Genomic DNA, 15,716 nt, shown 5'->3' on the forward strand with positions numbered 1-15,716 from the left:
TGATAAGCCATATCAACAGCTGTACATTGCATTTGTGACAAAAAAAAATGAACAAAGTAAGGGATATCTAAATATTCTCACATGCTGATATTCAATTTTAAGGATATTCTCCTGGCGTAGAACCGAAAAATAATTTTAATTTCAAAATTATTTCGAATCAGAAGAAATATAAAACATTAATTACTACTCGAACTCAAAGAGAAAGCAATCATGTAATCCAACTTATGTAGGGTGGAATAACCGGCTATCGCCATGTTTAGGAAAAAATTAAATTCATTTAATCATAACTTTTGAATCCTTGTTACAAGATAAGTCAAATTTGACACAAAGTTACTTAGATGTATTGGCTCTAGATACGTGAAAACAATAATCCTAGAACATAACGCTGGACTACTTAAAAAACTGATATTTATTAATAATGCAAAAATAACCATTTCGTCGCCACTTTTTACCACTTTTCGCCAGTTTTGTAAAATTTGTAACCACTTCTCGCCACCCACTTGAAAAGAACCACACTCGGTTATTTTAGGCAATGCTATGGAAAGAATACATTCACCATTTCTCTTTCCTTGTGATCACTTTATTATTACTCTCTTTAAATGATTTTTCTTCACTTTTATTTGAGAAATCAAATTATGGGGCTTTTGCAGAAAGTAAACAATGCGGATTTGACAACTGAGAATGTACGAAGTGAAGTTAGCGTCGCCTATTGAAAAGATATGGCGACAGGTGGTAAAATCAATTCCAGAATATTACCACTTCTCGCTATGCCTCATTTTTATACAAAAATAATATAAAATTAAATATTAATTGACTAAATACAAATTTTATGTATTCCACAAGTGCAATTAAATATTCAATAGACAAATTATTTATCCAAATAGGTATTTTTGGCCTGATGAAAATTTGACGACACTTAGTACATTTGGTAAGAGATGTTGGATTCGATGCACTTGCTTAAAATATTGCTCTAAAAAGTGATCAAAATCGTGAATCCAAAACGAATAATTATTATTTTTCGATTCTATGCGTAGAAGCAGAAACAATACAAAAAAATTGCGACTCATTTATTTCATAAATTGCGAAAAATAGCGATTTCAATGTAAGTGGCGAGAAGTGGGGCACTGGCGAGAACTGGTGATTCCACCCTAGTCAACATTATCTAAGACCACGTTTTTTTGGTTTATTTCGAAAACGGCTCCTACGATTTTTTTTCATTTTCGAATATGTTTTAGAGGTATTTCGTCCTTAGATACCTATGTTCGAAAACCATTTCTATATCGAATTTTCGAACATAGAAGTTTCACTACTTTGGAGGACCTTATTTTCAACCGATTTCCTTAAAGTTGGATTGTTTTTTGAAAGATTTTGAAATTTCCAACTCGACTGCATCGGACTAAATCGGTCATGAGTTGGTATACTACCCGTAAGTGATTTACTTTTCTCGGATTTACTTTTTTACTTGTTCGAAAGCTTGTTACTCATCCTAAAATATTCCAAACCTACTTTTCTTAAGCAATTTCTTATTTCGGAATGTCTTTTTAAATTTATCAATCATTTTAATAGGTAGTAAAGCGTGTACCTTACAAAGCATGCTGAAAATTAATACATGGATAGCTCTTTGTCATGAGTTCGAGCACTCCGCAATAAGTTAAGACGCTTTGCCATCTATTTTTTTTTTAATTTTAAGATTGTAAAATTTTCAGTTGCAAACCTTCTAGGTCTAATTTGAAATATCAGAAAATCTGTAGGTTTTCTTTGTACTTACTGTATAATATTTTCTGTGGATTTACGTAGATTTCACGCAAATGCGCTTTAAATTTGTAGAAAATCTACAGTTTTTTCTGTCTAATTTCTAAAGCTTTAAATTAAGTACAACAACTTGAGAAGTCTTAAAATATTTAAACTTCAAAATTTTCAAATTTTCGGATATATTTGTAGTTAGTATAGCTCTCGACATCTTATTACCGGAAATATCGCCATATTTAATTATCCAAGATCCAAGCTCAACCACCCTGGAAGGCCTATTTTTCTTGGAATATTTTTTGGAAGGTCTTGAAATTCCAAACCCGATTGCATCAGTCACAATCGGTAAAGTGTCGGTAATAAGATTGATTTTAAAAATTCTGTTTCCGCCTTTTTACTGCTCGAACTCAAAGAGAGAGCAGTTATATAATCGTCTTTTTTTTCAACGTTTCACTGTTCTGGAACTTAAACGGTAAGAGATACCGACTTCCAGTCTTCGATGACCCTCAATAAAAAAAAACAATATATCTCGACGTTTTTTTCCTTCCCCCCCCCCTCTACTCCCTGTAAAACCATGTTTTTTTCGGTTTTTCTCAAAATTAGCCCAAGATTTTTCAATGATTTTCGGATATGTTTAAGAGTTAGTCCAGGCGAACATTTCGCCCAAACATACCTATGAGCGAAAAATTCGCCAATTTGAATTTATTGAAGGCAAAGGTCAACCACTTTGGAAGGCTAATTTTTCAACCGATTTGGTTGAATTGGGATTTTTTGGAGAGGTATTGAAATTTCAAACCCAGGTGCATCGGTCTTCATCGATAATGAGTCGGTTAAGTACCGATTTTTTGATTTTCAAATGCTTTTGTGATTTATGAATCAATTTGATCTTTAGTAGATCAGTAATATCAAAAGATCATGCAAAAAAACTAATTCACGGTGAGCTCTGTCTCGTGAGTTCGAGCATTCCGCAAAGCTGGGACGCTTTGCCTTCTCTTTTAAACGGTGACTTTAAAATTTTTAAAGTAAGAAGCTAGTTTTAAAAATTAAAAAGAGTACAGACATTTTGACATTTTTAAAACTCAAATTTTAAAAAATAAAAATTGTCTAAATGAATTTGACATATTATATTTTTAAGCGTTTATCTCTATCGCTATTCTGCAGAACAGAGGTGTGCAAGAACCGTTTTAAACCGAACAAAGTCAACGTCAATGGTCAATACGCTACCTGAACAAACTTCTTTTGACGTTTATTCGGTTTCAAACGGTTCTTGCTCTTGCACACCCCAGCTGCAGGAATTCAATATTGAAAATATACATTTTTTTTTTAATTTTTCAAATTTGAATAAATTTCGATTATATAGGTGCCCTTTGTTCCTCCTAGTATTAGATGAGATTTTTTTGTCTTACGGCCTCTATACATTGAGAGCAAGACGTTACGATTGCCAATGCTCACATGGCCTGTTTGAATAGTTTTTATCTTAAGGCCTCTATACATTGGGAGCAATTTTTGTCAAAAATTGAATTTTTGAAGGAAATTGTCTGCAATGTAGGTGAAAACGTCAAAATTCTGTCAAAAATACGATTTTTGACGAAAATTGCTCCCAATGTGTAGAGGCCTTTAATTCAAAAAACAATTTAAAAAAATGGAAAAATGGTATCATCTTTTTTTCTAGGAGACTCCTCTACCTGCCTCTGTCCAACACTCAATTGTACCTGTCGCTTGATGAGTGGCAACCTTAATCAGGCTCCTGCACAAAGTTTCGTCCAAACTCCCGCGCATTTCGGCTACTCGGAGTCATTTGGCGTGTCCATTATGACTCCTCAGCAGACACCACAGCAATCATCCACCTACTGGAGCCATTCCCAGGCACAATTCACCGGAAACCAATTCCCCTCGACTTACGGTGACTGCTCTGTCGAGATGAACGTGGGCAATCAAATGGAGATGACCGGTCAGCATGATCTCTACCAATTCTCACCACTGTCCGGAGATCTCTTTCAGCCGGAGGAGATCTTCCAGCTGGATCAACCCCTGAAGCCACCTGGAGGCTTGAACAACTCCACATCGCCGCCCACTTTGCTGGACCTGGGCAGTGGCACTATTCAGCAGCAGAAAGGGATTTTTCCGGATGAAGAGAGCACCAATAACAGCTCCTCCAGTCGCAACAATGAATCTAGTCCACATCACTATGAGGCAACAGTCTTCGGACAGGGGCATTTTCACAACAACAACAACCAGACGCACGCTGGATACTTCTGCGATGCGTCCAGTCACAATGAACCTCAGCACTTTGTCCAATTGGAATCAGACGTGCGATTCGCAAAGTCAGAAAACTTCTACTCGATGCAGGGCTATGAAGTGACAAATGGCATGGAGACTGGAGATGGATTCCGGATGAGAAGGCGACATGAGGATCCCATGGCCAGAATGGATCTGTACGCACAGCCTCCGGTTGCAGGAAGTGAAAGAGGATTAGAGGACAATTCTGCATATTACGACATATCTTCGCAGTATTCTCATGCATCCTTTCACACTTCCGACTATGCCGTAGCCAATACCAACAATAACCACATAATGATGCCCCAGGATGCTTCCCATCAGGCCATGGAGAATAATTTGCACTTCACAATCTCACTTAATGATCACAATTAGGATTCAAGGATAATACAATAAAGGTCTTCAACTTTAAATAATTAACTGAGAATAAAAGAAAAATGGTTGTAACAGTGATAAATTCTTTTATTAGGCCCAACGCACAATAACTTTTGTTTAGTAAACATGTTTTTGACATTTCAATGAGAGTGAGTGAGATCCAGATCTAGTTGTCTCTTTCATTCTCATAGGAAAATTTGAAAACATGTTTACAAACAAAAGTTATTGTGCGCTGGGCATTATTTTGTGACTTATCATTAAACACGAATCTAGTAAATTGTACGATTAATTAATTTTGTCCAATTGATGATCCATCAATTTATTTAGTAACCAAGAACTAAACAGCACAGAAATGTTTGTTGTAAAACATTTAAAAAACAAATTATACATATTTTATGAAGTGAGATTTTCTAATTGAAGAATCTTTATAGAATAACAAAATCTATTTTCTGAAATAGAAAAGAATAAGGACGAAACGTAAATTCCAAAATCAATAATAATTTCAATTGAAAGGGCTGTAAATCTATTTGAAAATTTAAAAAAATGCATAACTTTGAGTTAAAATGATTTTATTAAAAAAATCTAGGGGAAAGTGCTCTCCCTTCGAACGTTCATGCCTTCGAATAATGTGAATTTGTTTTATTTTTCGTAAGAGATTTACACAAAATTATCACGGAATTATCAACAATTGATGATAAGGCAACTAATATTTGATAGAAATGTGTAAGTCTCTTAGGAAAACTAAAAGAAAATTCACACTATTCGAAGGCATGAACATTCGAAGGGAGAGTACTTTCCCCTAGTGATAAGCCTACTCTGAAAAAAAAAAAATGTTTTGTCAAATTAACAAGACAAGTTTGTAAAAAGAATGTTCTTCCATGGAAAAGTTTTGTTAAATCGGCGGCCAACTGGATCTTGTTAAAAGTTTGTCAAGAGGATGTTTTTCCTTTTTCCATATAAAATGCAAGAAAATGTTTTGTCAAATTGGTAAATAACATCCTTTTGACAAAATTTCGACAAAATCCATTTGTTCGTTTGACAAAACATTTTTTTTTTTTTCAGAGTAGATTAACTTATTGTAGTTGAGATTCTTAACGTGAGCACACTCGGATTGCATTTAAATTCGATTTGGAACTAAAGACGAGAGATAAACAGCAATTTTGAATCAAATTTCTGAAAAATTGCAAACTTATTATTTAAATCAAAATATCTATGATGTAAATGAACTGACGGATAGATGATTGTGGAATACAGACTAGGACTAGAATCTTCTTTAATAATTATCTTCCAAGGTAAAAAACATAGCGGCTCAAATTTTTTTCTTTAGATAGCCTCCAAAGACCTTCTTCAATGTCGTAAGTTTCTTAGAATTCGAACAAGGAATTTAGAAAATAAAAAAATATCGAAATTTTTAGCCCTATTTTTGAAATATTTTCCTTGCAGAAGATAACAATTATTACCTACTTATTTTCCAAAATTGATGCACTGGTGAATATTTTCTAAATAATTTGGATTTTTTGAATACGAATCCGCTGTCTATTTCAGAATTTCACAAAGGTTCTTTTCTCCAGAAATGCTTTTATTTAAAATGGCCACTTGGGGCAAAAAGTAACAAAAGGTATACAGCAAAAAGTAACAAAAAAGCGAAGCAATTTCTGATGTCTCACGGCGAAAAGAAACGTCATTATCATTCGTGTGTTTTTTCTGAAATAGCTTGAAAAGCGCTTTTCTCGTTTTCTCACTTTTCTCGCAGAGAAAACGGTGTTACAAAGGTGTAGATGAATAAATTTTCTATGAAAATATATCCTCTACGTATTTTTTTTTCAAATTTACGGAAGCCCGTAGTGAAGCGAATCAAAATATGATAATACCCAATGTCTGGTACTATTTGACCCAGCATGGTCACAAAATTACCTTTTAGAAAACAGCTCGATAAATATATTTCCTTACAAAATAGAGGAAAATTACTATCACAAAGTTGCAGAGCGATAAATTTCCTATAAACTGCGCTATTTAGACATTTTTGAAGCGCTCGAGTAGCTTGTATAAATAAAATATCCGTTTTGTTACTTTTTGCCCCAGTCTCCCCTACTGCTCTCTCCGTAGAGTTCGAACAGTAAAATTGAATTGTCCGAAGCTTGAGTTCTCTGAAGGTAGCGCGCTTTCGGTTAAAAATCGCTTAAGCACGTGTCGAGATAATAAAGTTTATGAGGCCATTTACATCGTCGCATTAGATTGAGATTGGATTGTCCCAAAATCCGAATCCAATCTTGTCTGTTTACATCGTACTGTTTAGATTGAATTGGATTTTTAGCGGGATGCCATTTTTGTGAGGTTAAAAGTAATATTTTCTATTTTTAAGTTGGATATTTTGCTTAAAATTCTTAAATTTAACTACACAATTTGCTTAACATTTACGTTCATATCCTTGTTTAAGGAACTCTGCAAAAACTTCTTGGTTGCGATTTTTTTAGAGTCTATCGTCACAACAACCTCCTTCTCCTGTTCAATTTAGAATACGAGGAATACGAGCTTAGTCTCCTTGCTTTGCCACCTCTTTTAAACTTGTCGTTGCCCATATCCTTGCACAATACACAAAAAAAAGTCCTGAAAATTTTATTTTGTGCGACTTCCTTTCCAAAACAACACAAATGATGACACGTCAAATAATTTCGTCAGATATCTTTAAGTTTTCTGCAGAAAATATCTACACCTCTGCAGAAAATCTGCCGAAAAATCGGTAGATATTCCTACGAATTTTATTTGGGCTTGGGACAAAATTCGTCAGAAATTTTTCCAGATTTTCCGACGAATCCTGGTGCATACTCTGACGAATTTCTGTAGATATTTTGCCGATTTTCTGTAGATTTTTCTACATTCCAGACTTTCCAGACAGCTGTGTCAGAAAAGATGGAATATTTTTCACTGAAGTTTGCAAAATTCAATAGAGTTATTCTTGGTGATTTCACAGTGTTTATATAAAATGAAGAATTCTGCGACGCCGTGTTCTAAGTAGAGAATAGTGAAGTGAAAACTTTAAGCAGAATGTCAACCTAAATTTCGTGTTTTTGTATCATTCAATTGGCGATTTTTAAGAAATTAGTATTTTTGCTTGAATCTTTTCACTTATCTAAAATGTTTAATCGGTAATGTTAGTTAAGCAAAGCATACCATTTTCTTTGTAACTTCTACAGTTTCTTCATAAATCAACAATATTTTTGTTGAGAAAATGGAGACTATGCAGATTTCCAATGCAGAAATTCTGCAGAAAATCTGCAGAATTTCTCTGTATGTACTAAAATATACCGTTACAAATCAAAAAACCTCAGAGTAAAATCGGCAGGTCCCAGCGAGCACCAAATGCTAACCGAATGCAATTCAGCTGAAAACATATGTATTTTCAGCTGAATTCTGCTAACCTTGAAACAAAATTGGCGATTCAGTGCCATTTCCATATATTTGGTTAGCACTTTTTGTTCGACAACTGCTGATCAGTCAGCAAATTTTTGCTAGTCGATTCAGCAAAAATATGCTGAAAACGCTACTTTTTTCAGCTAAGTGTGCTCGCTGGGGTAGAGCAATGATTTGACGGGTCTTAAAGATATCTGACGAAATTATTTGACGGGTATTCTTTCACACTCTTCTTCTTCTTTTAAACGTCAAAACAAATTCAATTTAGCTCAATCGAATTTGGAGTGAAAAAGGATGAGATAGACTAATGTAAAACATTTGATTTCACTCATTTTGATCTAAAAGGTGTGCCTGGGCTATAAAGGTCTAACCCATTATTCGCAAGAACGTAAAAAAGATGCAAGATTCTAAATCCGGAATCTTTTAATTTATTTTTCAAATTCTGAAGCCCATCTGTAGGTTATAAAGATTCCCTATTAGAAAATCTCATTTTCTCTACCATTTTTATTTAAATTTTTATTTGTACTTGACAACTTGACACAGAAAGCTGTAAATATTAAATTAGAATTCACTAATCATCGCTCTGAAAATGACTATTTCACTAATTTATTACTCAACATCTCATTCTTAAAGGGAACGATAACAATTTTGGAAACTGAGGCAATTGTAATTAAACATAAAACATCAATTTCTTTTTAAATAAACAAAATGTTAAACCATGTTATTTAAGAAAATTTGTAGAAAGAATTTTAGAGTAGGATCCCTCAGAAATAAAAATATGTCAGGATTTGTAATGGATTTTATGTTTCTTTTTGTAAATCAATTTTTGAGAATTTTATTTTGCTATTTTATGGTTGTTTATGAAAATTTAGAAATGTTGTATATATTGCACGTAGGATGTTTTATTGAAGTTTGACTATTTCAGTCAGTATTAGTCGAAAAGAAGCTGAAAGTTTTAGTTGCACGAGACAAGTTGCATTGGAAATTGCACAGTAGTTGCATACGACAAAATGCGAAACCATGCAAATGTCCACTGGAATCAACAAAAAAACTCTTTTAATCTCTATCACCGGAGTTCTTCATTGAAGAATCTCTGTCTGTAGTTCATCCCATTGTATGATCTCACTGAGAAAAGGACAAGTTTACAATAAAAAGAAAAATCAAACTGCTTAATGTAAGAATTCACTGTTTTTTTTTCTCTTTTGTATTTTCTCACAGCTCAAAGGTGATAAGAGATGTTCTTCCCGAATTTTGTCATCACAATATCATCTTATACCTATTTCAAGTCACTTGTAAATTTTACTAAATTTTAATCGCAAAAAAAATTGAACTAATTTGAAAGCTTCTCCTGGACTTCCTTGAGTTTCTTCTCTTTGGCCATCTGTTTCTTCTTCTTTAACTCCTCCAGCTCATACTGATTGAGGTAGGCAAGAAAGATTGTCCACAGAAGACTTCCAGTCGCCACAAATGGCACCCGATTGCGTTCTGGGACATAGGCAAAATTAATGGTTTGGAAAATTGGCCAGAAACACACAGCCACTTTCCACGCTTTTGGCACTTTTTCAGCTGTCTCCTCCATGGCCTCCCGTACACCTTTACCCTCCATCAGGGGCATGAAGAAGAAGAAGGCGCACATGGCCAGAGGTCCATAGGTCGCCTGCTCAATCAATGCCTTCTTCATGCCAGAACGTAAATTCGTTGCTGGCCACATTCGAGATGAAAATCGAACCCACATGTAAAGCGTTGGAGCTACAAAGAATGTTCCGTAGATTGAAAATCTCAGGCATCTTCTATAGTCGAAAGTATCTGGAATAAAATCGTTAATAAAAACTCTAATGAATTTTTTGTCTTTGTGTTACTTTATGGGCAAAATTAGAGAATTTTTATCAGGATGAATACTTAATTATGAACACGATTAACAGCTGTCAGAGACGTTTTATTATTTCCTATAACATATTAAATTAAATGAAGGTTAATTATTGTTTAAGAATTTTCATAAAAAATTCTAAATCACATTAATTGATGAAAATAAGAACTAATTTAGGACACCTTTTAGATCAGGAAAATTTCATGAAATGAAATACGAAACCCTTTCTTTCTCATATGTTTTGAATATGGCTATCTCATTTTTTCGCATACCAAATTTGATTGAGCAAAATTGAATTTGGAGTGATGTTTAAAAGAAGAAGAAGAGTGCGAGAGAATGAAATAGACATATTCAAAACGTGTGAGAAAGAAAGGGATCCGAATTTTGACTTCATGAAATTTGCCTGATCTAAAAGGTGTGCCGGAGGCATAAGAAAACTATTCCAAAATTTTTAGTCCAATAAATAAACTTGAGAAATCAAAATTGAGAACAGTTTCCACTGCCATTCGTGGGAAAAAGCAATGCCACTTTGCGAAGTACAGTAGAGCCCCGCTATAGGCCATCGCTCTATAGTCCACAATTTCTCGACCGTTGATTTCAAAACACTGACTTTAAGTCAGGTTGTGTTTTCTAGTACGCGACATGCAATGTTGTCATAATTATTTTAATATTTTTGGTAAACTTTATTGAGTAGTTGTGATAATATTGTGATCCATAATGAAGAGAGCGAGGACAAGTATCACAATCGCAAAGAAAGTGGAAGTCGTCGAGCAATTTCAATACTAAAAGTCGTTGATAATTTTAAAATATGACATGGACTATAGTACGACCCAAGTGTCAAATTTGGAACCAAATGTGGCCTATAGCGAGGCTCTACTGCAGAGGTGTGCAAGAAACCGTTGAAACCGAATTAACGTCAAAATAAGTTTGTTATAGTAGCGTTTTGACCATTGACGTACATGTTTCATTTGACGTTAATTCGGTTTCAACGGTTTCTTGCACACCTCTGCTCTACTGTAATACTTCATAAATTTTTCGAACATTTATTGTGCTATTCTAATGAAAAATGAGTAGGGGAAATGCTTCTAATTTTGTCCAGTTTCTTATTTTGGACACTTTGAGGATAACATTGGACACTAAAAATAAATTGATTAAAATGATGGATTTTTATTCCAATATTTGATGTATAATGAATTCTATCTAAATATTTGTTCTTTTTGGAAGATTTTAACACTAAATACGTTAAAATTTGAATATGATTTGAGTTGAAATTGCTTTGTTGAAAATTCAGTGTGAGCAATTGCTTACGAGAAATATGACAGAACTTCGTGGCTTACTTCAGTCTTATTTAGTTTTGGCGAAGTACTAACAAAGTTTGTTCGCTGTTTTTGAGTGATATTATTGAATATTCATTGAATATTGTGTTGATTCACGTTACTGATGATTTGTACATTTGACCTGAAGTGAGATTTGCCTTGTGAATTATATTTTTCATGTGAAAAATGGGAAATTTTTTAAGACATTCACCAGTGAGGTGATGATTCTTATTTTGGACAGGTGTTTTTCTCACGAAATTTCGTGAAGTTTTAGCTTTTGTGATGACTAGGTTGGACAAATGCCTGGAGAAACAAAGGAGCATCATCTCTACGAAAGAGATGCAGTGAGAAATGCCTTGAAAGGCTCCCGGAAAGGGCAGGGAATGAGCGAATCCGCACGTACTTGGAGTACCGAAGTCAACTCACTTTAATGAATGATATGGAAAGTTTCTGGGCTTCTTGTGACATTCCACGTTTCCCTTACATGACCAGGAAGAGGACTTGGTAAAATTGGTTCATAAAATGAAGAACAATGGGCATCCTGTTGAGGCGGATTATCTGTCCAAATTTACAGACAAGTTGTAAAAATTAATAACCAAGTTGTCCAAAATAAGAGTCAAATTCACCTCTACATATCAATTCATTTTTAAACGTATTAAAACTAATTTTAGTAAAAATGAGATGATAAATAGCTTGCCAAGTTTCTAAACAATCCTTCTGAAAAGAGAGTAACAAGAAAAGTCATTTAGTATTGAAAATATGGCACTTCAAACTTAGGATATCGATGCTTATATGCAGACTGTCCAAAATTATAAGCACTTCCCCTATGTTTTTTTCTTTTAGAACTTTACTGTTCTCAATTGGTTCTTCATAATCGATAGAAGTTTTTCCAATAATGTACCGTGGAAAAGATAATGCAAAGTAGATTTCCATAAAAATAACTATTTTTCATACAATTCATTTTTCTTAGAATAAATTGGCTATAAGCGTTGTCATTTTTGACAATCTTTAATGGGGAAATACTTAAAAATTTTATTCTATATTTTTGAAAATGAAAAAAAAAAAGAATTTTATAGAGAATATACTTCAACGAACACACCGAAAGGGTTTTCCCCTTTATTTTTAAAATCTTATGATACAGTGCTGTCTCTCTATATGCACACTCTCTATATGCACATGCACAGCTTTTGTGTCGGTTGCATTCAAAATCAATTTGTTTACATTTTGACAAAGTAATAAAGAAAATTATTTTCTTGGTAACTAATTTTTCTTGTTTTTAATTTTCTTAATTTTATTTTTTTCTGTCTCATATTATATTTAAAATAACACGGGAAATTCTAGAACAATAAAAAAAATATAATTTATTAAAAGAAAGAAAAAAACCGTTGGGAATTTCAAAAAAGTTGTGCATATTCAGAGAGAGAACTGTCAAAAAAAGTACCCAAACTGTGCATATAACGAGACAGCACTGTAGTTAAATATTGTTAAACTTAAATTTAGAAAATTTGAATCGTGGAAGAAAAATATTAATCGCAAAAATATAAAAAAGAAAAGAATGTTGGAAGGATAGTTACGAATTTTTTTCTCTGCCTAGGGGAATATAGGCAGGCTTCACACGTGTGAGCTTTCGAACGATGCGAATTTTCTCTTTATTTCCAAAGAATTGGTTCCACAGTTCTTAGCCATAAGTTAAGTATTTATAAACCTTATCGTCATTGTAAAAATAGGCAGCCAAGCCCTTCTTTTCTAGGTGCTAGGATCACAAATATATTGGCCCAAAATAGGTAATTTTGATGGCGCACATTTCATTTGATTTCTCATAGTTAAACTCATTTCTAAAAAAAAATCACTTACACAGTGGATGAAGAGTATACTTGAGATGATATTTACGTAATAATTTTTTGAATCGGAGGGAAATTATTTTCACGGTGGCGGAAAATTCACAAGTACTACAATGTGTGTGGCTTCAAACACTGAATATGGGAGCGTTCGCACACCCATCAGACAACTCCAGCTTGAAAATCATAACCTCACTAAAGCCTCATTAGCCACAGTGAGACATTCGTGGTCATTTCCTCTTCGACAGGCGTATAGTCTCCTTCCAATCTCCATGAGACGACGGTTATTGACAGTGTGAACCGTGTAAACATGTTCATGGTCGATTTTTCGATATTCATTTGGAAGAAAAAACCGTGCTTCAGAAATGTGAAAAAAGGTGTTTTAAAGATCTTCTTTTAGTGCAGTGATAGTTTCCGCGGGTTCACGGGGGTACAGTATAACAATCGAAAAATAATTTTTAATTGTAGATAAAATTTGTTTCTAGAAAAAAAGCAATGACGAACCCAAACCCCATCGTGTGAACGCTGTCCCCGGGGGCAAGAATCGCACAAATCGTCATATTTTTTTTTTTCATTTTCCTGTCCAGGAAAAACCAACAATTCTGTGAGAACTAGGCATGCATAGAAACCTAAAAGATCAGAGAACTTTTTGGTGTAATGCAATTCACTGCCCATTTTACAATTTAGTCAGAAAAAAAGTCCTGAATATGGAGCATGAAAAAATGTGCGAAGGCTGCCTACATTCCCCTATATTCGCTATAATTTTTTTTAATCTTCTAAAAGTATTGTCAAAAAAAATTTTTTCAACAAAAAAATCCAGACTTTACGATTGGGAATGGTTTCTAAAGTCATTTTTTAGATCATTCTCTACAGAAAACATATCAATGCATAATTTTTGATATTATAATCATTAAAATCATGATTATAATTTATACAAAATTCACAAATAATTTCATAGACAAAATTCCATAGGAATTTTGAAAAAATAAATAAATAAAATAAAAGGAAACCGTTTTTGCTTTTTACTCCATTTGTTGAGAAACTAATAAATACCAGATTTTGATAAAAATTTTACAAGAATCTTGTGTAACAATCTTAGTGAATTTGGGTCTAATAATTGTTCCATTGTTGGAATCACTAATTTCTTTATATCTGACGTTTGAAAGCCTAATCGCTGTTATTTGAATTTAAAATCTCTTTTCTATTTTACTGATTGGTTTATTTTTTATGAATGTAAAGTTGCTTATTTAAAAAAAAATGCCACTATTAAATTTTATTGCTCGAACTCAAAGAGTGAGCAAAAATATCTTCATTTCTTTGCAAGAGAAGATTAAATTAAATTAATTAAATTAAATTAAATTAAAAAAAGAAGTATAAAATATTTTGATATGTTAACTTGTTCATTTACCTCTTTAGAAGATTTAAACATTTAAAGATTTGAGGTCTCGTGTTCACTAAATCGAGATAACTAGTGAAAATGGTGAAAATAAAAAATTATATAGAAGATGTACATAAATATAAAGAAAAGTTTTTAATCCACGAGCTTAGTTTAAAAAGACTTAAAAAAAATTTGCAAGCTACGTATATTTTGTCTGAAGGACTCTTATATTCTTAACACAAAAATTAGTAGAACCTTTAATATATTTTTAGAATATTATAACAATATTCTTCTTGTCTTTCAGAAGCATTAAATAAAACAATAAACAATTAAATAATGATAGACTATTTACAAAAAAAAGCTTTTCTTATTAACGATGCCCGATTTCCCTCCGTCCCGACAAAAGTCATACGTTTGCTAATACATTTTATATGAAAGAATGTACGACTTTTTTTGGGACAGAGGGAGTATTAAATCTAATAATTATTAGATTTAATTTTCTTTCTTTTTCAATAATATGGGATATTAATTCACGAACATATTTTTTGTACCTACGAAAATCCTTGCGAAATAAATAAAATTAAATCGTTTCATTTTTTTTTATGAAAAAAGACTGCCATAAAAAAGGTTTTTGAGCTACCCCGCTCTCCCCTATCCTCTTCATCACATAACATTTGAAATGCTTTCTTGCTGTTGAACTGTTACAAGATGCATTTGGCGCCCATTCAAAAAAGAAATTGCTCATGAGTCGTAGTAAAACAGTTGCATTCATTGAGAAAGAGAAAACGAGATAGACAGAGTTTTGGCCATGAATCAGTGGCGTGCTCAAGGTGCGTTGATGCTTTTTTTTTAGTGGAAAAGGGTACAATAGAACTAGAACTAGAACTCACCCCATCGTCTGCCAGCTATTGTCTGCTGAACGAGTGATCCCATGGGCCAGATGATGCTGTACGCAATCATCCCGCGGAGGATGGGATACTGTGACGTCACTAGTTTCAATTTTCTCAAAAAGACACTCATTTTCGCGGCTACGGACTCAATACCAAAAACTATGAAGGGAAGGTCACGATATCATAGTAAATTTCACAATTCTGCTTATTTCTTCGTGAGAATTCTTTATGTAATTCTCAGTCATACGGCAAATTTTGTTCACTACTGGCACAATTTGCTGGTCCGAATCGTTGGCGGATGGTCAATTTGGTGAGTTAATGCATGAGAACACGAGAATTTTGACGCTCCAACGTGCGTAGCGCATCGATGAAGACTGCCGAACAAATTTCACTGACTAAATGTGACGAATTTGTTGCGTCATGGCAAGCTGGGAAACATTCATGAGAAATTTAGCGGAATTCTATTTGAGGGTTTGCGCAGAAGTTCGTACGTTTTTCTGAGAAAAACTTCTTTAGAAATTATTATGTAATAATAAGGGTAAAGATTAAAATGACGGGTCAACGGTTTTATTTCGAATTTTTGATGCTTTTTTAGCGGTCCTGACGAAAGTCTGCCGA

At 33.5% G+C, this 15,716-nt stretch overlaps 2 protein-coding genes across 2 annotated transcripts in view; one reads left to right on the top strand and one right to left on the bottom strand.

Annotated features, from left to right (window-relative positions):
- The window catches only part of LOC129805181 (uncharacterized), a 28,741-nt gene extending 24,343 nt beyond the window's left edge, over nucleotides 1-4,398 (top strand). The window contains exon 4 of the mRNA XM_055852940.1: nucleotides 3,419-4,398. Coding sequence (XP_055708915.1) covers nucleotides 3,419-4,398 — 980 coding nt within the window. The remainder of the gene's footprint in view (nucleotides 1-3,418) is intronic.
- Nucleotides 4,399-8,984: 4,586 nt separating this feature from the next.
- Nucleotides 8,985-15,521, bottom strand: LOC129806563 (mpv17-like protein). The gene is made up of 2 exons (XM_055855242.1): nucleotides 15,099-15,521; nucleotides 8,985-9,615 (listed from the first exon to the last, which is right to left on the bottom strand). The coding sequence occupies exons 1-2, from the start codon at nucleotides 15,226-15,228 to the stop codon at nucleotides 9,140-9,142; spliced, it is 606 nt and encodes a 201-aa protein (XP_055711217.1). The 5' UTR covers nucleotides 15,229-15,521; the 3' UTR covers nucleotides 8,985-9,139.
- Nucleotides 15,522-15,716: the final 195 nt, after the last annotated feature.

The sequence above is a fragment of the Phlebotomus papatasi genome, chromosome 3 (assembly GCF_024763615.1).
Source record: "Phlebotomus papatasi isolate M1 chromosome 3, Ppap_2.1, whole genome shotgun sequence".
Taxonomy (NCBI): Eukaryota; Metazoa; Arthropoda; class Insecta; order Diptera; family Psychodidae; genus Phlebotomus; species Phlebotomus papatasi.